At 43.4% G+C, this 26442-nt stretch overlaps 2 protein-coding genes and 1 long non-coding RNA gene across 3 annotated transcripts in view; all 3 read right to left on the bottom strand.

Annotated features, from left to right (window-relative positions):
- Window positions 1–1188: 1188 nt before the first annotated feature.
- On the bottom strand, window positions 1189–1860 carry LOC123134670 (uncharacterized). The gene is made up of 3 exons (XR_006465693.1): window positions 1642–1860; window positions 1496–1560; window positions 1189–1424 (listed from the first exon to the last, which is right to left on the bottom strand). It is a non-coding gene; the product is annotated as an uncharacterized lncRNA (long non-coding RNA).
- A 7850-nt stretch (window positions 1861–9710) lies between these two features.
- On the bottom strand, window positions 9711–10981 carry LOC123134395 (protein MIZU-KUSSEI 1). The gene is made up of 2 exons (XM_044553655.1): window positions 10287–10981; window positions 9711–10215 (listed from the first exon to the last, which is right to left on the bottom strand). The coding sequence occupies exons 1-2, from the start codon at window positions 10825–10827 to the stop codon at window positions 9893–9895; spliced, it is 864 nt and encodes a 287-aa protein (XP_044409590.1). The 5' UTR covers window positions 10828–10981; the 3' UTR covers window positions 9711–9892.
- Window positions 10982–12203: 1222 nt separating this feature from the next.
- LOC123137948 (calpain-type cysteine protease ADL1) overlaps window positions 12204–26442 on the bottom strand; it is a 16847-nt gene continuing 2608 nt past the window's right edge. The window contains exons 3-32 of the mRNA XM_044557845.1: window positions 25801–26051; window positions 24732–24914; window positions 24509–24644; window positions 24236–24366; window positions 24043–24157; window positions 22928–23954; window positions 22725–22835; window positions 22197–22255; window positions 21085–21247; window positions 20392–20665; window positions 20155–20305; window positions 19967–20078; window positions 19702–19867; window positions 19519–19589; window positions 19326–19417; window positions 19008–19170; window positions 18834–18905; window positions 18015–18392; window positions 17818–17933; window positions 17420–17717; window positions 16783–17102; window positions 16048–16399; window positions 15619–15936; window positions 15436–15540; window positions 15192–15320; window positions 14202–14582; window positions 13990–14127; window positions 13396–13632; window positions 12891–13313; window positions 12204–12714 (exon numbers count right to left, since the gene is read on the bottom strand). Of these exons, the coding sequence (XP_044413780.1) occupies window positions 13008–13313; window positions 13396–13632; window positions 13990–14127; window positions 14202–14582; window positions 15192–15320; window positions 15436–15540; window positions 15619–15936; window positions 16048–16399; window positions 16783–17102; window positions 17420–17717; window positions 17818–17933; window positions 18015–18392; window positions 18834–18905; window positions 19008–19170; window positions 19326–19417; window positions 19519–19589; window positions 19702–19867; window positions 19967–20078; window positions 20155–20305; window positions 20392–20665; window positions 21085–21247; window positions 22197–22255; window positions 22725–22835; window positions 22928–23954; window positions 24043–24157; window positions 24236–24366; window positions 24509–24644; window positions 24732–24914; window positions 25801–26051 (6355 nt within the window). The 3' untranslated portion in view covers window positions 12204–12714; window positions 12891–13007. The remainder of the gene's footprint in view (window positions 12715–12890; window positions 13314–13395; window positions 13633–13989; window positions 14128–14201; window positions 14583–15191; window positions 15321–15435; window positions 15541–15618; window positions 15937–16047; window positions 16400–16782; window positions 17103–17419; window positions 17718–17817; window positions 17934–18014; window positions 18393–18833; window positions 18906–19007; window positions 19171–19325; window positions 19418–19518; window positions 19590–19701; window positions 19868–19966; window positions 20079–20154; window positions 20306–20391; window positions 20666–21084; window positions 21248–22196; window positions 22256–22724; window positions 22836–22927; window positions 23955–24042; window positions 24158–24235; window positions 24367–24508; window positions 24645–24731; window positions 24915–25800; window positions 26052–26442) is intronic.

Genomic DNA, 26442 nt, shown 5'->3' with positions numbered 1-26442 from the left:
GATGCAGCTACAAGAGTGTGAAGACTGCCAACATATAGTTTTTCCACTAAGGAATACAATGCTTTCAACTTCATCAGCATGTTTTTCCCAAGGCTGGAGCTTCTCGCACCTGAAATACATTCAATGCAAGAGTTTCCAGGCGAGTTACATTTAAATATTCAAGTCGCCAGGCGGGTCATTTTTATTGGTTCAAAGTTTTACTTACCAAAGATGGCTTCGGTCATCTGAGAAATATGGCGTTTTAAGCCAGACAATTCTTCAGCCACCGGCTTCAGCTGGTCTTCGGTGTCTTGCGCTTGTTTCAACAGAGCAACCTTTTCGGTTTGAAAGGCGGATTTTTCTACTTCAAAGTCTGCCTTGATCTCTTCCAATTCTTTTAAAGAAGACTGTATGCTTGAGTCAGCTTTGGCTCACCCGGTTTGTTCTAACTCAAAGTATTTCTTCAAGCCTGCGAAATTTAACTCGACAAAAGATAATGCTTCCTGCAAGATAAGGAAGAATTTTAATCATCAGATTATTTGGTTAAGCAGGCAACAATAGTTAACCCAGCACTTGGGGTTGTTTCATGCAAGATAAATTTATTCAAGTCCCAAGCAATTGCAAGCAACCTACTTTGCACTTGGGGGCTAATGTATGTCAACTTTTCCTTCAAAATCTAATGCAGAAGACCTAGCTCATCTCATGGAGATGAGTCGGCCCTTGGGGGCTACTTGATGCTTCTTTCAAATTTACTTACTATAGAAGACCCGGCCTGTCTCATTGTGATGAGCCGACCCTTGGGGGCTACATGACAAGATTTTCATATTTTAATGCAAGTCTTATATGTACTCAAAGTCTTCCTATGTTCAAGACTTGGGGGCTACATGGGCATGTATATAATACTGAGAGAGGTCAAGTTTATCCATACCTTGTATTTTCGCTTAATCATGCTCACTAAGTCAGCTTCCATTTCACGGCTTGTTGAAAGGTGGCTTAGATAGCCCGCATGCAGCTCCTCTGCGCTGAACTCTTCATAATTAGGAAGTTCAAGTTTTGCCTTACCCTTTTCCACTAAGGGCACCTCATCTTTGGTTGTGTGTTTAGTTAGTACATTGGAGATGCCTGGGGTCTTATGACCCGCCCCAGTGATAGCAATATCTTCGTTGTTCCCTTCTTGAGAGGGAACGTCTTCAGTTGCCTTGGCAGGGCTGGAAGCAAGAGTCGGACTTGGCGGGTTCAGCTCATCTATCGGGTTAGCATTGATATCCATAGCTTCGGTGGTTGCCGGGTCAGACTGTGGGGGCAGGTCATCCTGGTTATCATGCTGGTCTTCAGGGTTCGCAGTGTTCACCTCAGGGGTCACCAAGATTTGTTCATCAGACTTAGGGATGTCGGGGTTTATTGATGACTCGCCCACTTTCCTTTTCTTGGCTTTGGCTTTGACTCTGCAAAGAAGATGGCTTGTTAAAGTTATAGGCGCTGATGATTACAAAGTTCAAATCAAAAAGAGAGTTACCCTGGGTTTATAACCAAGGCTGGCAACTGTGTAGAGGATGACTCTCTTGAGGACGGTGGCGACTCCTGATAGTTGGAATCAGAAGGAGTAAGTGGCTGCCTTACAAGGCCGGCTTTGGGTAAAGAAGGAGTTGGATTGTATGGCACCTCGTTACGCCGCTTGTGATTAGAAGGTTCATGAGTTAACCCGGCCACCGGATCTCCAGAGCCACCACTCTATCTTTGGCGCCTCGACTCATGCTGGGTTTTCTTCAAAATAAAGTTCGGGTCTAAATGAGCATCTGGATGAGAAAAGCTTACCTTCCGAACGACCTGCCTTATCTTCTTTGGAGACAAGGAGTCTGAGCCGTAAGAGATAGAAATTACCTCTGTATCCTCAGCTCGGCTTGTTGCAACTTCACCCTGAGAGTAAGAGGTGTCAGCTAATTTGATAAAGAGACGGCCAAGGGAGTCAAGTTCTACCTCTAACTGTTCGTCAGCCTCCGGTGACTCGCCCGTGGTTGCTAGCTCGTTCTCAGCAGCTCGCTTATTCTTTTTCCGAGCTGGTGTGGTCTTAGATTTGGCCACCGTAGTTTTCCTCTTCTTATTCTAGAAGGGAGTGTCAGCCTGCATAATTGGGAAAGGTAAGAAAATGAAGTGTCGAAGTAAAGTGAGGATTTGCAAGCCGAATAGAAAAGGGGGCTTACTGGAGGTGCCGGGTTAAGCTTGGAAAATGGTAGTAGCTCTGTCTTATTGCAGTTCTCCTGAGTTTCTCCGGGCAGACTCTTTACAATTTTGTTGACTTCTTCAGTGGTTAAATCATCAGAGTTATACCATTGAGGGTCGGTTGACTCGCCTGAATATTCACACATTAAGCCGGGGCGGCGTCTTAGAGGGAGAATCCTCCATGCAACCCAGCACCGGGTTAGATCAACCCCTGTTAAACCATTAGCAAGTAAAGCCCTGAGTTTTTGGTAGATTGAGGTGGCTTCAACATGCTCCTATGCAATGTTTCGGCTTGGGAGATCCAAGTCCATGGGAAGGCGGTCCTCTCTGTAACCCAGCAAGGGGTTCTCATTAGTTGGGACGGTATTCTTGCAATAAAACCAAGTCTTATCCATCCCTTGGGATGGTTTGGTAAGGTAGCTGCAGGCAAACAGCCGTCTCTACGTCTCTGGATTGAAATTCCGCCGAGTTCTAGGCTCGGACCGTCTGCACATTTTGTTTGGCGGTTCATATAGAAGAATTCCTTGAAAAGGGCAACAGTAGGCTCTGTCTGCAGATATGCTTCACATATGATTTGAAAGTGGCAGATGTTGGATATGGAGTTTGGGCCCAGATCTTGAGGATGAAGGTTGAAGTAGCTTAAGACGTCCCAAGTGAATTTTGACTCGGGCGGGGAGAAGCCTCTATGGAGATGGTCTACAAACATCACGACTTCTCCTTCGTCGGGTCGTGGAACATCGTCTCCTTGGCCGGCTCGCCAACCAATCTCTTCTTGAGCCGGCAAAAAGCCTTGAGCTTGATAATCCTTAAGGATGGGTTCGGAGACTTGGGAAGGCACCCAATTGCATAAGGTGGTTTTTGACATATTGAGTCACCTAAATAGGATGGAAGACTACGGAAATATAAATGGCGGGTTAATCAAGAAATAATGACTCGTCACTGCAGTTATATCGACAAGACAACATAATAGATATGTCACCCTAAACGGTGAACTTGTTTAGCAACAGATGCAGTTTCCAAAAGAATAGGTGAGTTACAATTTGTTGGTAAGCCGCCCAAGATATGAAGGCGGGTTAACTAAGTTAAAGATCACTAAGTTTTTTGTTAAGTGTGGAATAAAAAGTTTCTACCGAAGCACCTATAATCATGGATCTACAGGAAATTCAAAAAGGGGAAATAATAGCTAAACCTAAGAACAGCGGCGGAAGGGCTTGTTGATCTGTGTCAGAGTTCTATTGAAAATCTGGTACACCTAGATGCAAAATCAGTCTTGAACTAGTGCCGCTACGTTTCTATGAAGGTTCAGAGGAGCTCTAGATCTAAAAAGCAATGGTGGTAAAAGGATGGACGAACTCTGGCGAACACAGGTGAACGCTGATGAGCTATGAAGGGAACAGTGAGATCTAGAAAGGTGAAATCGACATACCTGGATCTAGCAAACAATGGAAGAGGTATTCGGTTGAAGCACCGACGAAGCTGGTCTAGTGTCGTGGTCGATGATGAAGTGCTTGGTGAAGGTCAGTCAGCGGCGGTGCTCCAGTCGCGGGAAGTATTGAGAGAGAGGAAGAAGAAGAAGCAGAGGGGACGAGGTAAAATGAGACCAGGGCCCCCCGTGCGTATTTATAAGGGAAAAGCAATAGTAAGTGGAAAGTGTGAAAATCGAGGGGGCACAGTAACCTTCAGAGCAAAAGACACCTCGGTTTTCAAGATAAGTGGATATGCTTAAAGATTCGTCATGACGTCATGAGGGACTCCCTAAAATTGCAGAGGTGACATCATCGTTTCATATGGCGGGTCATGAAGTTTTTTCCAACTAAGATTTTGGGACCTGGAGGTAAGACTCGCCAGACTGATGGATTGAAGATTGACATGAATAAATTCAAATCAATCTGGGGCCTAATGTTGGGGATATGACCCCGCGATATAACCCTCCATACAAAGGTCGGTTCATATTACTAGCGACTCTCGGAGTTAAACTTTAGATGGGCCAAAGTGATCAAGATGCAAGACTGGAAGGGCGGCACACAAGACGGGCCGGCTTAGGGCCCAGAACCAAAAGGCGGCAGTGGCGGCCCAGAAGCATAAGCCGCCACATGATGACTTGCTAAAGGGGCAAGGCGACTCAGAGTTGGACTTAGTCACGGGTCATAACACGACCCAGACTCTTGTAAACCCAGGGCCCTCGACCTGTATATAAAGGCGAGTCCCCGGGATAGATAGATCAGGTTACAGTCAATCAATAGCTAGGTCAAGCGAATATGCTCCCTTGTAATCGATACACAAGCAATAAGCAGAAAAATAGGAGTAGGCTCTTACCTCCATTGTGAGGGGCCGAACCTGGGTAAACTCATGTCTCTCGACCCGCTCAACCCCGACAAGCTAATCACCGTTTGCGATGGCCTCATATCTAAGTCCTCACACTAGGACATCTCCCGTGACAAAACCACGACAGACCCCCATTAGGATAATAAAACATGAGCGGAAAGGTTGTAGCCATGTCATGCTAATTTATCATACGACCACCTTCTAGGGGGTTAACGAGGCAATGACATTTCTTCTAATATGCTATATTGCACGAGCATGAAAATAAATAGTTTTCATCCCAACCTACACCCACCAAATTGTGCATATCATCATCTAGTTTTCTTGGATAATCTAGTAGCTAAACAATATGTCTCTTCGGAAGTATTTTAAAACTTTATCCCGGTGTTTGAGGGGAGCGTATATATCTTATATCCATATGCTCTAGACTTTATTGCAATTCTAAATGGGGCATGTCTGGATGGGATATAGATTTTCTCGAACATTTTAGGTCATAGTTATGATGTTTAAGCTTAGCACATAGCACATGGGCATTATGGGCTTGCGATTTCCCATTACAAATTTCCACTAACGAATATAAGTGATCACCCCCATGAAATAAGCCCATTGGTTGATAATTCCACATTGCTTCATTAAACCAATGGGTTGTCAATGCACGATAAAATTTAACATTTATATTTCTTCATTAAACTTAGCAAAATTAGTTATATATTGTATTTACTTATAACTCATTCTATCAATGCACGATATTCACTAGGATACTTTCCTGTTACACATAGCAAAATTAATTAAATTTTTTACTTTTTTATAACTCATTCTATCAACATACTAGTTTGATTAGTATATTTTTCTATTACACTCAGCAAAGTTAATCACATTTTTTACTTCTTTATAACTTATTCTATCAACATGCTAGTTTAACTATTATATTTTTCTATTAAACTTAGCAAAAAAGTAACCACCTTGGATAGGTAAGACACACTTTATCATACAACTTTAATGGATCCATCATTACGCACATAGTTAACACTAACTTTAAGTCATATTTTCCAAGGATAATTACATCTGCCAATTCTTTCTGAGACATTGCCCCTCGAAACCATTCTTCAAATCATGTTCTCCTAGATTCTAAAAATAAATAAAAGAATCACAAAATCACATTCCTCCATGGATTAGTTTCTGCCACTTGGGTGAATTGTAGTGTATATAAATATGTGTTTGATTTGCTTTCATTTAGCATGTTTAAATATCTTGGGAAGAACTCTAATTTTTCTCCAACAAATATCATGAAAGAATACTAAAAAAAGGCATTAGAGAGGTTTCTAGAATATGCTTTTATCTAACAAATATCATGAATGAGATAGTAAAAATATCATGCAAGAGGTTTCTAAAATAAGATTTTGTCTCGTCCACAAAATAAAAGAGTAAAGCACTTTCTATCTTAGGTGTGAGTGGATAAAAAATATAGAGTGTATGAGGTGTACTTACAAGGGCTTGTCCTTGAATACTTGGTATTGCTCGTTTATTGAATTTTCTATGGTCAAGTCATTGTATTTTATGACCTGACAACGTACACTCGGTAGGTATTGCAATAGCATCACTCACGGTTATCAATATAGGCCGATGTGACTGATATATCAACCAATATATCCATTTAACATCCTACTAATACCGATTTAGTATGTCATATCATAAATTAATTTCGCACATATCGACTGATATAGACCGATATATGGGACAATATGACCAGCCTTTGGCATGATATCTTGACTAATATGGGCAATATGGAGAGGGGCATTTTGGAGGATGAGCTACCTGATGCTAGGTATCCGGACATGTGTTTGCTCACTGTGATCTGGACAATATGATTTACTATGGCAATACATGATTAGAATACAACAATTTTGAACAACGTTACCGTATACACTTGGCCCATGTTGGTGAATTACCTCGTCCGGATTCATGTGCACCACATACATCAACTTTTTTTCTCGTCATTTATTTCTCCTCCGCTCCTGTCTTTGCTCGCTCATCTCGGTTGACACCGCCGGCAATGTCGAGTTTGGGGATGTAAGTCTCCAGCAACCTTTTCAAGTGCATTAAAAGTGATCTGCATCCAGATCGGGATGAGGGGAGGAGACGAGATCGATCTGGGTTAATGTCTTGCCACTTGCTGATGATTTCCTCCAAGGAAACTTCTGCCTCCTCCAGCTTGCCTGCTCCATCCCCATGCTCCCATCCGTGCTCCCACTTCATCCTACGGTTGTCTTTTTTTATTTTTCCTTTCTAATCTAATCATCTCCCCTCTGATTTTAAGGGGGTGGGGTCGGGCCTTATTTTGTTCCAATCAAATCATGCCACATATGCGGGAGCACGGATGGGCACACACGCGGGGAGCAGGCAAGTCTCGTCCGAAACTTTGCTCCTGCTTCTTGTTTGCCATGTTTTCTTGATCTGATTGGATATGGTCGGGACTTTCCACTGGATTTGTATGTGTATTTTTGGTTTTCCTATTGCATTGCTTGAGATTTGGGGTGATTTTTTAGATTGTGACAACTTTTTAAAAAACAATTGGGTAATTTATGATGGATCGTTCTATCCAGCATACTCCTCTATGGAAAGGTACTTGCGTTTGTGGATTTTCATTTATTATTTTTGTTGGCCCAAATTTTTGATCTTATTTGTGTGGGTTTTACATATGGTATATGAATCTATCAGCAAAAAAAATCCTCGTGATTGTACAAATAAAAAGGATGTATTTGTTCAAAAGATTGTGATTCTCTTATCCTCTGAGATCAGGATGTTTTTTTATGTTCTTAGTTTATGAGTGTGAGACCATATTACACCTTGGACTAAAAATGTAGCAAACATCATGCGGGGTACTTTTGCCCATTGATATGTTGATGAATCATTTCTCGGTACAATGAATATCAGTTCTGCAAAACTTTTGATGAATCTGCAATTTTGGTTATTTTTGTGACGGATTTGATATTTCTTTTGGTCCATTTGTGATGATTTTAGTGCTTAATCCTAAGTAGCAGTATGTTCCAGCTAATGCATAAGATTAGTAAGCTGGATTAAGTTAACACATCATTTTGTCCATGCTCGTTGTTGTTAGGCCATCTATTAATCAGCAAAATATGTACCCAAGGAACCAAGAGCTGCAGTCAAAGCAGTTATTAAAGCTCAGGAACAACGTAACCAAAGGCACAAAAAGAGATGATGTATCCTAAATTTATACTCGGGGTGGGGGGCAATGCCTCGCCTTCTTCTCCTTGAGCTTGGAAAACAAATTTGGAGCTTACTCACTAAAAAGTAGATCTTGAGGTGAGTTGCCAACTTTCACAAACTTCTCGCAGCAAATGCACAACATTGGAAGCTTTGAGGTGAATGCAACAGTACTTTCCTACAACTCAAGCATAAGAAAAATATGTACAAATAAAATGGACCATTTTATTTTATTTTTATTTTTTCTTAGTGAGTCCCAAGCCATATTTTTATAACCATGTGACAAATACCTAATATAACTCATGAATTTCATTGGTCCCCTAGTTACATGTCATTACCACGAAAGCATACATTGGGGGCTAAGTTGTCCTTTGAAGTAGAGATTTAGAGATGTTTATAGTATGACATGTCAAAATGGCGCATGCATGGAAGCTTAGAGGAGCACACCCAGAGGAGTGCATGTCCGCAGGCACATAGGGTTACATCCCTGAGATAATGTGTGGGAAATGAGCATTGAACTTGCCCCATGCATGAGCAAAGCTCGGCCGGTGGACCACGGTGGCGGGCTTGCGTCCTTCCTCGGCGAGGGGTCCTCCGGTGTGTGGCGGCGCCCTGAGCGCCTTGCATGATGGCAGAGCCTAGGTGCTAGGGCGGCAACCCCAGGGGCTATCGGCGGTGGCTGCGCCACTATGGGTGTGAAGGTAGCATGGTAACTAGTCGTGCAGATCGGTGGCAGTGGATCGGAGCTTCCCCTACAAAGATTCATTCTGTTCTGGGTGGGGGCGACTCAGGCGCCGACTGGCGGCCCTGGACTGCAGTAGCTTCACGTCTGGGGTGTCTTGGTCCCCCCCCCCCTCCCTGGTGGTGGTGTGACTCCCTTTCGGTGGAGTGCTTGGCGGCGAGGTGCGGCGAAGTTCCGGCGGATCTTGATCTGGATCTGGTTGGTGGGCTTGGTCCGTGGATACTGGCAACTTGAAAGCATGGTGAAGTTAGGCCTCGACTGCTCCTTGGCACCACGGTGGTGCAAGCGGAAGTGGTGGTAGCTCGGCATGGTGGTGTTGGTGGGGCGAGACGATGCAGCTTCATCGTTGTGGTGTTGCCGCGACGGCGGAACGAACCAACATGGGTGGTGTGCCCCATTCCGATGGGCAGGAATGGTGATGATTCGGATGAAAGTCATGCCCGTCTTCGGTCGGTGCCAGCGGCGATGGCGCATGTGGGCATTGTTCCCCTTCTTGGAGGCGTCATTGTGGTATGTTGGCACCTCGCTCGCTCTCACTTGGTTGGTTGTCTCGGGGCGAAAGTCTAGGTTCGGTTCCAAATCGGTAATGGCGACGCACTCGACATTGTTCCTTTGTTGGTGCTTACCGTTGTTCTGGATTGTTCTTCAGGTGAGCTATGTACGTCGTCATGGATGAGTCCAAGACCATGACATTTCCAGGGTTATCTGAGTCCTATCACCCACTCAAGCGTAGTTGGTGCGTCGGCAAGGATTGTTCGTTTGGAGGTATCGCGCTTTCGAGTTGACCAGGACATGTACAAGGACGTGTACAAAGTCCATGCAGTGTTGATCAAGACGCGGCTTTGTTGGTCAATTTAGGACAGAACCTCATGCGTTGGGGTTGTATTGTGTGTGTGCGCACGCGCGCGCGTGTGTGTTTACTTTTCACCCTGGTTGTGGTGAGAGCTTGCCTGAATTTTCTGTGGTGAGAGCTTGCCTGAATTTTCTGTATTTTATCCTCTGTATTTTAAGAGTGCAAAACTATGGGCACACAATTTACGTGCGGAAGGAGTTGATCGAATGGATGGGATTGCGTCCACAATACCATGAAAATATATTTCATGAGAAGTCTAATAATATTGATTTGGTTCTGTAGATGATTATATTTTGTTCTATAAATTTGGTTAACCTTTGCTCTAATGTGCACTGCATGTTAAAATGGAGGAAATATTAACATTAATTTTGATTAAGCACTAGAGTGAGCAATGATACTATTGTATGTACTACATACTGTACAAGGCCAGCCAATTAAGTCCTGCAACAGAATACATGGAACCCAAGAGAAAGAAAGGAAAAAAAAATATGCATGCACAAGGACGTGTACAAAGTCCATACAGGAAGAATTGTTTGCTCGATCGGCCGTCAGACTCTGAGCAGGTAGATGCTGAGCTCGGGTCCTCCGCTGCCGTCGGGGTTCATCATGTAGAACGCCTCCGAGTCCCTCGATCCGACGACCCGCTCGAACTTGGCGCGCATGTACATCAGATCGCCCTCGCCGGCGCCGCCTGCGGCCCCGGCGGCACCGTCGTCCGGGAGCACGCCGGCGCCGACGGACACCTGCTCCACGGCGCCCAGCACGCGCCACTCGTCGGCGCCGCACTCGCGGTGCACCGCGTAGCCGCACTTGAGCCCGTTGCAGTACGCGCGCCACGTCGGCTCCTCCAGCAGCGGCCGCCGCTTCTCCCCTGCACGTGCTTGCGGGTTAATCTGTGTGGCCTTGGCGCTTGAGCTGTGATTGTACAGGTGGCGGACGTACCTGCGTTGAGCGGCGGCTTCTCGCACTCGAGCGCGAGGCGCACGAGGCCCGAGGACATCTCCCTGACGAGCGCGCCGGTGGAGTAGGCGGCCATCTCCACCAGCAGCACCGGCGCCGATCGCGGGTCCGTCTGCAGCGCCACGTGCACGCGCCCGCGCCGGCGCCCGAAGATGGTGCCCGTGACGCACGACCCGAGCTGCCGGCGCCGGCGCCGGTGCGTGATCGCCGCCAGGAACACCGACCGCAGACGCGCCAGCGCGTCCGCGCGCTTCTTCCTCGACGACGAGGAGGAAGAGGAGGACTGCTCGCCGGTGGAAGACGAGTGCGCGGAGGACAGAGCGGCTGCTCCAGCCTCCTCCTCGTCTCCCTCGTCCTCCGCCTCTTGGCCGCTCGGCCCGCTGCGCTGCGGCGCCTTGCTGGAGCGCTTCTTGAGCAGCCAAGTGAAGCTCCCGCTGCCACCGCCGCCGCTCGGTGCGGTGGCGCTCCTGGAGCTGGAAGAGGGGAGGGGCAGCGGGGATGCCGCGCGAAAGGCTCTCGCCATGATGGCCAGCGCCGGCAAGCTCGCGCACTCTCTCTGCCTTTCTTTGCTGCGCCCGTCCGTGCGTGCGCGATGCTAATGATTCGTGGCCGCTGGGTGGAGTATTTGACGGGGTTTTAGTGGCAAAGCCGCCTGCTTTAAGGTGGTTAGCACTTGGCAGGGGTGGTGGCGGTACGCTTTTCGCAAAGCGGCTCGCGCGGGGAACACCCTGCCCGGCGCGGCGTAAATACCAGCACGAGAGGACGAGAGGGAATGACCGGTGAGGTGCGGTGCGATGCGATTAACACGGCCGCCTGACGGACCGACCGGCCGGCCGGGCAACCGAACGGGCAGGCAGGGCACGTACGGGCGTCGCGCAGGTGTCTCGGAGCGGCGGATGTGAGAGGGCACAGCACACAGGCCACAGGGCGTGCGCGTACATGTGCCGACGTTCCATGGTTGACACCGATAGGTGACGTGATACCGGGGCTCGGCGTCAGTAAAAGTTCTCCTTGGCACCTTTTTCCTTTCTGGCCTGATAATCATCGCTGCTGCCTACAATCGTGCAGCTTATTGAAGGGCACAACGGTTGTGACCTGAACAATGGAAATGTTTATCGGTTCTATTTGTACAAAAATTTGTTTATCGCTTCGGACACCCAGGGTATACCTGGCCATACCTCGGGTCGGGCCGGGCTTTGGGCCGGGCCTAGCCAAGCCCGACGCAATAATCCCAGGCCCGGGCCCGGCCCGACCAACGGGCCTGTTTTTGGGCCTGAGCCCGGCCTGAACATCTAAAAGCCCGTCGGGCTTCGGGTCGGGTCGGCCCGACCTTCAGGAAAGCGCAAAAATGACTGGTCCAGGCCTGGCCCGGCCCGGCCTTCAGGCTCAAAATCTAGGCCCAGGGACAGCGTCGGGTCGGGCCGGGTCGGGCCTTTTCGGGCCGGGCTTCCCATGGCCAGGTATAACCCAGGGCTCACCCCGTATCCCGTAGATGTACGTACCTACTGCGGACGATTTGCTTCCCGCACGTATACGCAGCTCAGGCTATGGTCACTGACTCAGGTGGCGGTCCCCCAGAAGCACCCACCTCTACGGCGCCGGATTATTGCATGCCGGTCACTGCCGAATTGGCGTAAAGACGAGGAGCACTTCAAAGAGTTTTGAGTTCAAGACTGCGTGCGTGCTCTGCCCAGCTGCGCATGATCCACACCGTCGAACCTCCCGTGATAAGTTATGAAGTCTAAAATAGTGCAGTAATACTGCTCGAGTCCGAATCCATTTTCGTAGGGGGAAAGCAGAATCCCTTTAGTCATTGTTTCGTAGGGGGAAAGCAGATCCCTTTTAGTCATTGCAACACTGGGTGAATGACGAGCACAGGAACAAAGGCTTCACATCATATACCAAAAAATCGCTTCCTTTCAATGAGATCAGATTTCGATTACATACAGGCAATCAATGAAAACAACTATGGCCAGACTACCCTCAGGTTATGGATCAGCAAAACTGCAGCTTGCTAGAACGGCATTTCCAAGCTGCACAAGAGCGATATGCGCTTAAGAACGACACGCGCAAGGTTAAACTCATCTAACTCTATAGTATGTACAGGGGTAACACGGACAGGTATACACAGGATTGGGCTACTAGGTCTAAATGTCAGCTGCCACCACTATCTACAAGCATGGACACAAAACGCCACGATTCTTTTCATCCAGCACATGCACCGATCAATTCACGCCATGCAACCTGCTGACTGGAAACGTTACCTTCTCTTTCTTTGCTAGCAAAAACATTGCCTTCTCTCATCAGCTTGCAGGTAGAGCGCCCTGATGGATTCCAGCATATTCAGGTCCAAGTGCAGAGCTCTGCATCATAAATCCCAGCTATAGGCGTACCGCTCTTAGCAAATACCCTGAAATGGTTATAAGGTCCGTCAGTTGTCTGAACTCCATCTTTTTATCTAAATTAATGCAGCAGCACACCAGATAGGTTGTTTATAGTTTGGAGCACACTGCAGCATTAGACCATACTGCCGACGGAAGTAGGGCAAAGTCGGAACATAGACAACTGCAAGGATCAAGCGCTTACCCATTTCCTGGTCTTCTTGAACCCACAGCTGGGCCTGTCACTCGGCCTCAAAGAACCTGGGCCAGCAGCTGTGAGGCACAGCGACCAGTAGCAACCGCATGGAGTCTCAATCTTGCCCTAAACAGCTTCTAGTTTGATTGGTGCTTTTGTAAAAACTGACAAAACAAAAGGTGCTTCCTCCCCTGGGTGGATAGTTGTTGGCACAATTGTGTATCCTTTCGGATAAGGTTCCAAGACCAATTCACACGATATCTCCCTTGAGTTTACATAATCTGTCCCGCCAACAGATTCATGCATGTAGATATTGTAAGCAGCACGGCAGCCCCTTGTCTTGAGTATCCTCATTCCAATATAAAACATGGAAGAATCATGACTAGATTGGTAATTCCTGAAACCATTTGTCTTTCTAGAGAAACCAACACCCTGACAAGCAGAAGTCCGTGTCAAAATCAGCATCAAAGTGCTTTCTTCAAGTCTTATATTAACACATGCAGATGGCACATACCTGTGTAAGGGTAATAAACACATGGACAGGATACAGTGCATCACGTCCTGTTACCCTAAGTCGGTACTGAGGATTTTGATGCCACGAGTCATAATCTTGGCAACCACCTGCACTGTAGCCACGCCATTGCCCATGGACAGAATAGCGCATCTCAGGTGGATAAACACGACAAACATATATTGATCGGAAGTGGATCTGAAAATCTTGCCAAGACATCCAGAATACACCATTCTTTGACTGCACCAACAATAATAGACAATAAGATACTGTGGTGAGTGGTGAGAGTTGTAAATTCAAATGCAGGTGCCTGTTTTTTTCGAAAGAGACAATTTATAACCAAAAATTGCAGGGGTGGCTATTGAAGTATTGATAATAAGATGCTTTTTATTTTCACAGTATTTAAAAATAAGCTGCACTCTGTTTACTTGATTGCTTACACATTGAGATGGTAAAAACTGTGTGGAACAGTTTTTTCATAATAAAAATATATTGTTTGTTCTGGTAATACAAAAAAATCAATGTTAATCCTTTCTGATGAAAGCTAATGGAGTACAATCTACTCACTCAAAATTATAGCCGGGAAAAGATTAGTACCTGTGGAACATGCTTGAGCTTATGCTTTATTCGTTCAGTCCACTCTTGTGACGAGTCTGACCATGGCCCATTCCATTCAACTTCATTTGCCCAAGGATTTCTAATTTGGACAAGCTTGTGGCCATCAACTTCTCTTATCTGAAAATACAGTATAAATGTATCAACGTAGAATGGAGACTGCCAAAAGCTGGAACAAACAAATGAGAGCAAACCTGCAAAATGGAGTAAGCATGTCCCTGAACAATGCCGCTTGATGAAATATGAGCATCAGAGCCAGAGGGACTTCCAGCACCAAGAAGAAAACCTTCTTGATTAAAATGTAACAGCTGAGACCACAATCTTCCACTAGCAAGATCGATCTGTGCTTGGGGACTCCGCATATCAATCTCCTCGCCAGCTCCTCCTGTGAGGTCAACTAGAGCATCTTGCACAAGCCCGCCTTCTAGCGCCTCATAAGAGCCATGAAGTTTTGCATAAGCTTTCTCAAGAATGGATACCCATAGCTCATTTTGTTTCCTACTCGTAGCAAATGCTGGTTTTCCAGGAGACTCGCAGGGAATCCAATCATCGACGACCACAGCCACCCACTCACCCTAGTGGAAAAGCGTGATGAAGAAAGAGTCAAGTTAGCTGAAGATAATGCATATGCTCTAGTTCATAAAATGAATTAGATTATTGGTGGAAAATAATGCATAAACCCTAGAGAAACTATGATGCACCCTAGACAAATCTCTGTGTGCACTAGTTCGTTCTCTTGGGTACTGTTGAGTTTGATCAGGAAATTGTGTGATCACTAATGAATTGATCTATAATACATGTAGGCATAATCTACTCAATTAAATGGGGGAACAGAACTGTGCAGGACTGCAGGCATGTGCTAAATTGATAAAACTGCACTAATGAATAATTTTGGTATCTTTTTTACTGCAATACGTGCATAATGTACTATATGTAAATTGGGACAGCTGCTTGTCAGGGTGTTAGTTTGTTGGAGTATATGATAACAAAGAGGCATCAAATATAATATGGGACTTCTGCTAACATCTCTAGGTTCAGGAGAAACGCCAATAATCTGAGTGGTGTAATATCCCCGTCTATTTACTTCACATGTACGCGTATATATACCGGTCTATGGCCTCATGGAAATAGAAGCTGAATATTTCCTCACATGGTATCAGAGATAGGTTCAGAGTATCAAATACCTGAATGCAGAATCGGATAGTGTAAATCCCTTCTTCATTGTATGCTGGAGTGATTATAACTTCAGATATACGAGACATCTCAGTTAAAACTGCAACTGCACTCAGGAACCAGCAGTCTCCCAACCGACCCTGAAAAGAACAGTTAGGGAAATTCGTTAGTACTATCAAAACATGATTTAATCTTGCTAAAAAAAATCTACTGTAGGGAAAAATACCAGAGCGGCACAAACCAAACACTATATACCTGGCATACGTCCGAGGAATTCACAGAACCAGAAAACAAGCATGGCTGAGAATTAATAGATATCTCCTTTGCTATGTCAGAAGGCCTCGTCCACTCAGAAACAACCTGAACTCATACAAAAATCAATTGTAAAGACTTGAACAATATTTAGTGCACAAGAGCACATATATGCATGAACAGTACCTGCAATTTTAGAGGAGGGTTCCCTGGATCCACGTATAAAGATCGATCATCTGGAGGGAACTCTTGATCAGTAAATGCCCTCTCCCCTTTTGCACTAAGAGCTTCCCTGACAGCCCTTTCAACAGACAGCATACGCTGGTTGACTTCCTCTCGTGTCTCAAACCTCGGTTTTCTGGGTCTTCTAGCAAAGGAATCAATGTCAATAGCTACTGCATCGCGCACCGGACGTTTCCTACCACTTGAATACTGCCCGTCCCATTCGACATCCTCTTGATCATATAGCTCATAGTTTGCTTCTTCACTCTCCCAGTCATCCACCTGAATGAAAATACAGTAAATTTAAGACAATGGCATTTGTAATTTCATATTACCTTCAAAATAATGACATCACAAAAGGGTACAAATAAGGAATTAGAAGCTAGAATATACCCTAGCAGAATAGCTTCCATGCCAAGCATCTTCAGCTGCAAGGTCAAAAAAGCCATACTCCGCAGGACTCATGGTTGTATATAGCGCAGCAATCTCATCTTCAGTCAGACACCTTCCCCATAAGAAAGCATCCATTATCTGCATCTTTGAGTCTGTACCTTCACTGTCTGACCTACCAAAGGCATCCAAGTCTGTGGGTGGCCTCGCACCAACCCAAATATCTGCCCCAGGTTCCCATACGCCGTTGTTTCTAGGCAACGGTAATCCATTCTGATATCCATCATAAACTCCATCTATGAAAGAAGTTGCTTCACCTAGGTCAGCATCTATAGTCACTGTGACGATATGCCACCTGCAAAATCAATCGGCGAGTATGAGACTAGTAAAAGAAAGTAGAGGAAACTAAATCTGCATCAAAAGATTTTTCAGTGGAACTACCGCCTAATTATTCATTGAAAATATTACAACTAAAGCAACACTATAGGGGAAAACCACTAATAATGTAGCAGGAGTTAACAGGTCTGGTCTGAACCACAAATGTTAAGATTTACATTCTTTCTATACAGATACTAGTCGAAGAAAAAGTGGAACCCCACAGAAAAACAACACGGTAAGTCTGTAACAGACAGTAAATGCTTGCGGTCACTGCAGTGGCAAGGAAAAGTTGAACAGGCTAGCTGCTTTTGATTTTCTTTTGTTTCCACACAAAATATAAAACTGGTGAAAAGTTCATACCTGCCATCTGCAATACTTGATGCACCAATATTCCACTCTTTAGCAACAGTAGTCATCCTTTCACCCTTAGTTACCAATCTAAGACCAACCTGCCCTGCTTCCATTCCCTGTTCTGACCCTGCCACCAAGATTTCCCAGCAAACCTTCTTCTCAAATTCGGTTCCGAAAAGACAGACTGGACCGGATACCGGTTGAACCATTACTGCAATGGAGAAGCTCACTCTTTGACTTTGACAAAGACACAAGTCAATTTCTCCACAATGGCGCCCGGTACTCCTTGGTTCATCATCAAGTACACATACAGCACCTGGAATGCTAGTCTGTTCACCAGTTTATAACAATGTCAGATATCTAAAATTCTAAATAGTATCAGCAAGAAAAGGAATGCTAGTCTATTCAACAGTTCGTAACTAATGGAAATGTGCATGTAGCATGTGCTATAGAATTTATTTTAAAACGCTATTTTTGATCATGAAGTCATTAAACGGATGTGTTGTCAGGTTACCAGTTCAAGGTGAACCACGAAACATTCAATAAACTCACAAAGGATGGCTATCCGCAATTCGTGCACCCAAAAAGTACATATTTTTGCATATAGCACCATAAAAAATAAATATAAGTATAATGGGAATAGCACCTGCTCTGCTCGTCGTGCCAATTGTGCTTTTCGTATGTGAAGGGCTATTGACGAGACTCTGTCCCTGGCAAAAGAGTCTTCCAGAGCAGAATCACCTCCCACGGCTCTGACAGCTGCAGCCATAGCCGCAGCATCCCTGCTTCCAGCATTAGGTATATTAGACAGCAATGATATTTCGAGCTCCTTCCATTTGCGTTCCTCCTTCTCCAACAATGCCTTCCTTCTTTCCCTTCCCTTCCCTTCTTCCTCTCTCCTTTGCATCAAGACCTCCTCTTCCATTTCTTTCTCCCTTATGTAGCTGCAGACATAAATAAAAGCAAAATTTTGACGATGAGCTCATGACTTCCAGGGAGCCCTACATATAAACTATGGTATCATGTAAAAACATCACTAATTACCTTTCTTGAATAAGTTCAAATTGCCTTCGATCTTCAGGCATCCATTTCTTAATTTCTTTAGCACTCAAGTCAGAAAGACCTATGCTGTCCAAAAATAGCCTAAGACGAACTTCATCCTGAAACAAACAGAAATATACAGCATTAACAATGCTCATGAATTAGGGAGAGACAAGAATGGCGAAAAGTATAGAGTTTACCTGTATTTGTTCAGCTTTGGCAGTCAATCCAAGCAACAGAAGCAAATAACCACCAAATTTGTCCCACATATAAACCCATTCAGTATCAATTGCCTCTTCCAAAGCCAAGATGCGTGCATGGGCACACATATTCCTCCGATAATCAACGTCTGCTGGAGATCCAGGGCAAACCATGAAACAATTTTTTACTCCACAAAAGAAAGATCCTGTAGTGACTTCTTCATTTCTCAAACGATCCCTCAGTTTCATAACATCAGCCCTAGGAAGCACAAAGTTCCCAGCCCTATCCAAAGTAACAGCAGGATCTCCCACCAAAAGAGCAGCAGAACTTGCAGACCTCTGAGGTGCTGAGTAAGTCCCGGATATAGCATTTCTTGTCTGAGTTGTACAAAGAACATATGGTCAACCATACAGTAACAACAATATTATATTGTTATATGGTGCTCTCATTGTCATGTGCATATCCTGGAAATTGGTGGACTCGCTAACAAGATTCTCATCTAGACTGACAGCTGATAGATAATCATGCCTACGGCGGAAGAACTATTGGCACGTAATTACAAAAGGATGCCATCTCGGTAACATTTATGTACTTCTGAAAGTTCACGGATAGGAAAGGTATGCAACGAGGTAGAATGTGCACTAGCTAAGCACAAATTTGGTGATAGTTCTCAACAAATGTTGTTAATGAAAAGAAAGTTGAAAAGATGGTTCAGACAGGATTAACAGTGGTATGCAGAAAAAAATGCTATATTGACCAGTTTTCAAATCAGTAGTTTGTTAAGAAGCATCTTCATAGTATGATATAAATCGACTTACTTTGTTAGCAGACCGTGACATTGCTTGAATAACTGTGTCCTTGCTGAGAAAATGAATGGCATCCTCCATCATCTGATTCAAGTTTCATAGGGATTATTACTTGGAATTACAGATGAAAAAAGGGCAAAAACAAAGAATGTTCGGTGTTTGCTTATACTGTACAAAAGTACCAACCTTAAGAGTTAGGCATGGACGAGAAACAGCGAAACTGAAGGCAATTACAAGAGTGCTAGCACAAATAGCAGCCCCAACAAACGGTGGATTCATTATTTGACTAGCGATAACACCCCAAACTTCAGTTGCCAATGCAATCCCATACAAGATAAGAAAGGCGTAACTGTAAAGAGAGTGGTGTTAGGGTATTTTATCAGATGACAACAGCACATATAGGATAGGACAGAACAGAAACAAAAATAAACTATGATCAATACAGAACATAAGAAAGATTAGGTTCATCTCAGAAGGTTATGGTATGAAGGTTGTTTACCATACCTAACATTTTTGGCAGAGTCTGCATGAGCATCATAAACATATACGGGTAATACCCGTGGTGAATAAACAACAATTGGTGGAGATAGAAGGACCTGAGAATGTTATATTCATTCAGTGTTATGGGATGATCAGCAAACATCAAAACTAGCATCTGATGGCTAATAGTTATGCAAGTAACATAAATCAAACTTACAGTCAGAGCCCTTCCAGTGAGAAGAAACAGAAATAAGAAATAACCAATAGATGCTCCAAGAAAAGGTTTGCCTGTAAAAGATATTCACATTTAATATGAAATAATGACAGTAGTACAGTGCACCAAGCCGCTAAAACTAGTGAAAGCAGAATGGAAGACAGCGAAGGGAGAACCTGTACTCACCCTGAAACAGACCCATAAGGAAGGCAGCCAGCACGAGGAGAAAAGCAAGGGAACAGACAAGTAGCATCTGTGTTCTTGTTAAATAGAAGTTATTAGATTTCCAGTAGTGAATGACCCCAATAGCAAATACGAGGAACAGGATAACTAGGAGGCATGCGACTCCGACCTGTATAAAGATGGCATGTCAATTATACTCCGTTATAACTTATACACAGATAAATTAAACATGTATATGAAGATTTCTCCATGATTTAGGTTAACTTACAGTCCAAGGTCTAATTGTGACGATGATTGCTGATATTGCACCAAGCAATAGCAGCATTCCCATGCCAACGAAAAGGTAAACTCCTCGAGAGATCTTCCAATCATCATCCTTCCTGCAATTTTTTGCGTTTCATCTCAGCACAGCAAAAATATGAGTAGAAATGCAAATGCTACAGGTGGACTTTATACCATTTATACAGCCCAGTGAACAGAGCAAACATTGCAGGAATGCAAAGTAAGGGGAGTAGTGCTGCCAGGAAATCAGCCTTTAGAGGAATCCCGTCCTCACGTGAATTTACAACTCCCCAATAGGATGCACCGCAGAAGGATACAAGAACAGCTACAAAAAGTAACAACTCGGGAATCAGTTATATCTGAAAGTGTCAGCTTCAATATCAAATTGAGAAAAGATCAAGTACAACATACTTGCGAAAAGGCCAACACATATGGCCGATGAAGGCGAAAATCGGTATGTGGCAAACCAAGCAACAATAGGTATCACCCCAGTAACAAGCACCGCAATTGTGGAAGATAATGCCCATCCAAGATACATAGATGTTGCATAGGGAGAGTAAAAACTCTTTTTATCAGCATCCCATCCTCTGTAGCCTAAAGCATCTAAAGGCTTCGCTGAAACTATTGCACCAAGGCCAATAACTGATGCAATGAAAACAACTATGCTGATTGCGAAGAGAGTCCCCTGACAACAGAAGACTAATAATGAGCAACATGAACATAATTTCAAATACCATTGGTGGACTGAAGGTATCTAGAATAATAATACCCCCTCCGTCCCATATTAGTTGTTGCTGAAATGGATGTATCTAAGACATATTTCAGTGCTAGATACATCCGTTTCAGCGAAACTAATATGGGACGGAGGGGGTAATACTGTAAAATAGGGACAGAAAACTGTCCATGTTTGGATATATATACTGCAGAACATGGTGCATGCAATAAAACTACAGCTCAGGACATAACAGGAAGCTGGGTCAGAGTGTGTCATACATTATAAGTACAGGGTATGCAAAGAGCTTAGATAGATGAACGTTGCATATTGGTTAGTACATATATAAATAATACCCATTGCTAAATTTTAAGAAGATACAAGAAACCAACCTCTTTCTTCCCTGGAGATTGACGGATATTTTCACGATTATCAAGTTCCCCTCCCGGAATCCAGAAACGATAGCCATTACGCATCCATATAGGAATAGCAAATGAGAGGCAAGCCACCATAAGTGGGACCGTGAGAGACAAACCCAATATAACTGATGACTTGCTGCAGAATAGCATAGGTAACATTCAGACCCAAAAAAGGATACGTTTCACCAATGAAAATAGGAATTGCACTCATTGAAGATATCTAGTTGCCACAGAGTCTATATGTAAAACAGGTTTTGACTATAGACAGTGGATGTGTCAAGCCATCATCATTACCCAGCTAAAAAATAGCAGTCAACCTAAAGCTTTAGTCTTGCACATGCACCCAAAATAAATTTAGTTAATCAATCACATAATGAAGCTCATCCTAAGGCAAACTGACAAACAATAGAAAACCTTCAGCAGTGACACCACCATTAGACTTTGTTAAGGGTGTCTGTGTGCTAGCCTAATGCTTAATCCCGTATAATTATTGTACTTGCTTGAATCATGTTTTATTGCATTATATCTTAGCTCACTTGATAACTGGAGTACGAAAATTTGGATCTGTATTTCTCTAACATCCTACAGGATAAAGCACCTCATAGTAGAACCGGCTGTAAATTGATATCCATAGAAACAAAGTGGAGATCTATTTTTGAGCATGTATCATCATCTCATGCCACCTAAAGTGAAACATGCATGTAACACAACTAATAGATATAGGTCACGTCACTTGCCAACTGAGGATGGCACACTCAGGATTTCTAGTATACACTAATCCCGTCCGCAAATATAAAGAGCCGTAAGTTTTTTTAAGAGAAATCACATACACAAATGATTCTCTTGTACAGAAGCCATTGAAGAAAAATTATGTATGAAACGTATATAAATAATAAAGTGCCCTTAAGACCATATGCGGAACAAATGGTTATGACTAGCATGATGTGCATATTATCATTTTATACCCTTGTGAAAATATTTAGTCTTAAGTGAAAATAAACAGGCACAGAAATTAGTTAGCAATATTGCATATGGTTAAAATTATAATAGTTACGGATATTTCAGATATTAAGCAGTGAGTGTACCTCAAGAAAGAGAGAAGTAAGCCAACACATGTACTCAGCAGCCACGCGATGAAGCCATACTGAAGATGTGGAAAACAATGGCAAGTCATATAGCTGAGAATGAAGTTGCATTTCAAGTAAAATTAAGCAGCATAACAGCATACTCAGTGCAATAAAAGGACAGACCCAGCATACTCAGTGCAATGTGAGCACATATTTATTTGTTTTCGAAAGATAAGCACAGATGGCCTTTACATAAGAGAGTTTGATGCACTAAAGCATGTCTAGTAAAGATATCCAGAGTTATCCGGAGGCACGCACATGTATTGCTAAAATTCTTGCACAACATTTCAATCTGCCTCTAGCATCATATTCCTTTTGCATTACATAGCATCTGGCTCATGGTAAGTTTTAGAACAGAAATAGTACAAAGTACTTGTTCTGATATGGTGATAAGAACCTCGTATTAGTATGACGGTTATAATCTGACATGGCATGATAATTGGTACTAAAGAATGAAAAGTTCTCTTGTTGTATATCACTAATCACCTTCTGTGGTTTGGATGTCATCGTCATCTCTTCCGCACGCAGGGACCATGTGAATGCCATGATGGAACAGACGACTGGTGATAAAAGCAGTATGGAGAAACCAAACTCAAACTGCCAAATGAAGGGGGAAAAACTATCACATGTTTTGCCAATGCTAAATCAATCTTTCAAAGCTGCTATAGTGCTTCTGCGACAAATATTACCTGTTCATGTATTGCATTTATCACCTTGATGGGCTCTGGCCGATGGACAGCAACAGTAACCGTCTCTACAATAAATATTAGGGTAAATACAACAAAGGACCGTATTGGAGTACCGGCCACTTGATGAAAAATCAGTCTTGAAATGTTCAACCAATTTTCTAGCCCGTTTCTCCTGAGTTCTTCTGACAAAGAGATCTGGTTTGCAATAGTCGTATCCAATTCCTCAGTAGCAGTAGCATCTGCATCATCTTGATGTTCTCGGTCTGCATCTAGGCTGCTTCTCTGTAGCAAAGCTAAAATCCGTGGATCCATAACCTTATCTTTCAACATGTAAGAAAAATTAGGATCCAGGCCTTTATCATGTAGAAGATTAGCCAGTTCCACGTCTCCAAGTCCCCCATTCCTTTTTAGCATAGATGTGATCTTTGGGTCATTCAGCCTGTCTTGAAAAATTGCAGCTAAGTTCGAATCCAACAGTTGCTGATTACCCGAGGCAGTGGCTGATCCACTAGACCCGCAGCCTTGACTTTCCAACCCGCTGCTAGAACAAACAACAAGTGAAGCAGTGGTATCCCCATGTCTATCTGCAGAAATGATCGCAGTTTCAGAGTCTTGGACAGCAGAAAGGCACGAATTACTGCGATGTGCTAAACTTGCACGTCCACTATCTATGTTCTTGTCAGAGCTTCTGCCTTCTTGACAACTGTTGGATCGATCAAAAGGAACACTATTCCAATGGACCCCATCACTCTGTGAATTACTTCTGTAAATAGAATCAGTAGTGTTACCATGTTGACATGCTTCAACACTACCACTACTACGCTTCACACTAGATCCGCAACCTTCTGATGAATTTGAAGAACTATTTTGTCCTTTTCTTCGAAATCCTTCTCGCAGCTTTATCACTGTACTTCTTAGTGCATCAATCCTTGCAACTGAGGGGTTGGAAATAGAAAGCCAGCCAGAGACAGCAGCAGCTAAAAGAACAGATGCCACAAAAGCATAGCTAATGCAATGTCCAAGGTACCTATAATTTAATACCTTAGTCAGTAAGTAGGAAGAAGTACTAGGACTTGAATATGATCAACTAAAGAAGCACAAAGATGAATACAAACCAGTAATGAACCCCAAAACATATGAGAAAAACGCGCGATGTTCCAGCCACAAATAACGCTAGCGTCCGACTTTTAAGAAGCTCAAACCTGAATGAACACAAACCCAAATTCCAGTCTGTACAACAGAAAACCAGGATGTCAAAGAAACAGATACAGAGCACAAACAATCGATAGTCCACAGAGAAAGCATTACCAAGAATCACTACAGCAACTGAAGTTAAAGCGCCCAACCAACGTGCTTCTTTTGATGTCACACCATACAAGATGGAATAGACAACAAGCACAACCAGGGAGCAAAGGTAGAGAAGCCCTAGATGCAACACCCTGCATTTTTAACTCATCATCTTATTAAATTTGAAAGAAAAATAGATTAGCCAAGTGAACATCATAAAACTTACTGAAGCTGGTATACCGCAGTTTAGTTAAGTTAGTAAAAGATATTTTGAGAATAAAATGCTGGACTCACCTGCTGGATTTTGTCATGTATAACTCACTAGGATCCGGGGGATCAGGGGAGCATGAGACAGGGGCCACTTCAACACAATCAGAATATGCAAACTTGTACGACCTCCGGACGTATTCATCAACATCGAATCCACTTCCTGCAGATAATATGTATTGAATTTCAAAAGTTTCATAATTTTTTATATTAAGATAAGGCTCAACTAAGCTGAGAGAAGTGGCTTTACCATTAAACAGTATTTTACATATAAAGAGCATATTGATGGCCAATGATATTGCAGATAATCCAAAGAAGAATCCAGATGGAGAATTGATCTCAGTAGCACTAGCACCGGCTGTGACATAAACAGCACAAAATTCATAGGCACACAGCAGACCTACTGCCAAGAGGAGAAGATAAGCAACAGCCTCTGCAACAAACAATCCATATGTTAATATCGTTAATAGATCAATCAAAAAGCTCACTAAAGGACAAACAGATAGTTGATTGATCGAGTAGTAGAAACAACTAATACAAAACAAAGTGAAGAAATGATGGAACAACTTTTAGATGAAACAGCTGATAACATTTTGAACCTCCACAGCCCACAGGGATTTTCATTTGTTAATATCTTTAATAGATCAAGCGAAAAGAAAACAAAGTGAAGAAATTCTGGAACAAGTACTGCTGATAACTTTTTTAGATGAAACGGCTGATAACATTTTGAACCTCAAAGGTCCACAGGGATTTAGAACTTCTCTTTATGTAAGCCGTCCGTTTGGTTCACGGCTAACTTAGCATAGGCAAAATGTGGTTAGCTACAGAAGTGATTTAGCCACACTTTGGTTGTGATGATCTAAAAACTTTTATGTTGAACATGTTTTGAAATAATTCCCATAGTATCTCTATTTTCTAATGTGACTAGTCAGCTCCTTCCGCAGGAAATTTTGATATGGAATAATCGCGGTTGTATGGCCAACTATTGTGGGCGGAATGCTAGATGCCGGGACCAAACACCGTGCAAATTGGATACAGAAGTACAAAACGCCATGTCATGGCAAATATATGGGGGTCCAGTAACATTGAATTATTATCGGTGTCTAAAAAGAATTGAGTGTTTATTTATAGCCAGAAGACAGAGGGTTTATTCATGTTCTAGAGAGATAATATAACGCCCACCAAAAATCCAATGCATTTCAGGAGCAACCATACTCAAGCATGATGACGTTTGGAAAAAAAATGAGAACTACATGGGCAAAAAATCTGGAAGAAGAAATGCCAATTTATAAAATCAACACAAAGGATAGAAAACATACTTGAGCTTTGCCATTGTGTTCTCCACCAGAGCATTATAGAGTAGAATGATAGAAGCAAAGCAACGCCAACCATTATAACAGCTAAACCAGTTATGTTCCTTTCCATAAGAGCAATAAGGATGCTTCCCCACACTAGCACAACTGCTATAGGGGAAATGACGACAAGCCATGCAAAAAGGGTCAAAAAGCTGCAGAGTGTGCTTAGCTGAGATCCTTGCGCATAGGCTGGCCATTTCCTTGCGTATATCCAGCTGAATAAGAAAATAGGATGAAAAAGATTAACACCTAACTAGGAAAGCCAAACGAGTGAAACCAGAAGTCATGCACTGTGAACACAATGAGCCCAAATAAGGATGCATATTTGCCAATCCGCTACTCGCCACAAACACAGGATCAGAAAGAAGAAAACACTATACTCCATACATGGACAACAGGCTTTCAGTAATCAGGAAGTATGAAGCTAGAATGGAAATATAATAGAATTGCAAGAATAGTTTCATGCGCTAGTGTGTTACTGATACCAACCCTACCTACTTTGCTGTCTTGATATCATTAGGATAAAAATGATTCTTACTGAGTGAAATATCTGCAAATGCAACAACCAAACTACTAGCTGGATACTCGTGAAAACATTAGAAATAT

This window comes from Triticum aestivum, chromosome 6B (assembly GCF_018294505.1).
Source record: "Triticum aestivum cultivar Chinese Spring chromosome 6B, IWGSC CS RefSeq v2.1, whole genome shotgun sequence".
NCBI classification, from domain to species: Eukaryota; Viridiplantae; Streptophyta; class Magnoliopsida; order Poales; family Poaceae; genus Triticum; species Triticum aestivum.
This window is presented reverse-complemented; position numbering and strand designations above follow the sequence as displayed.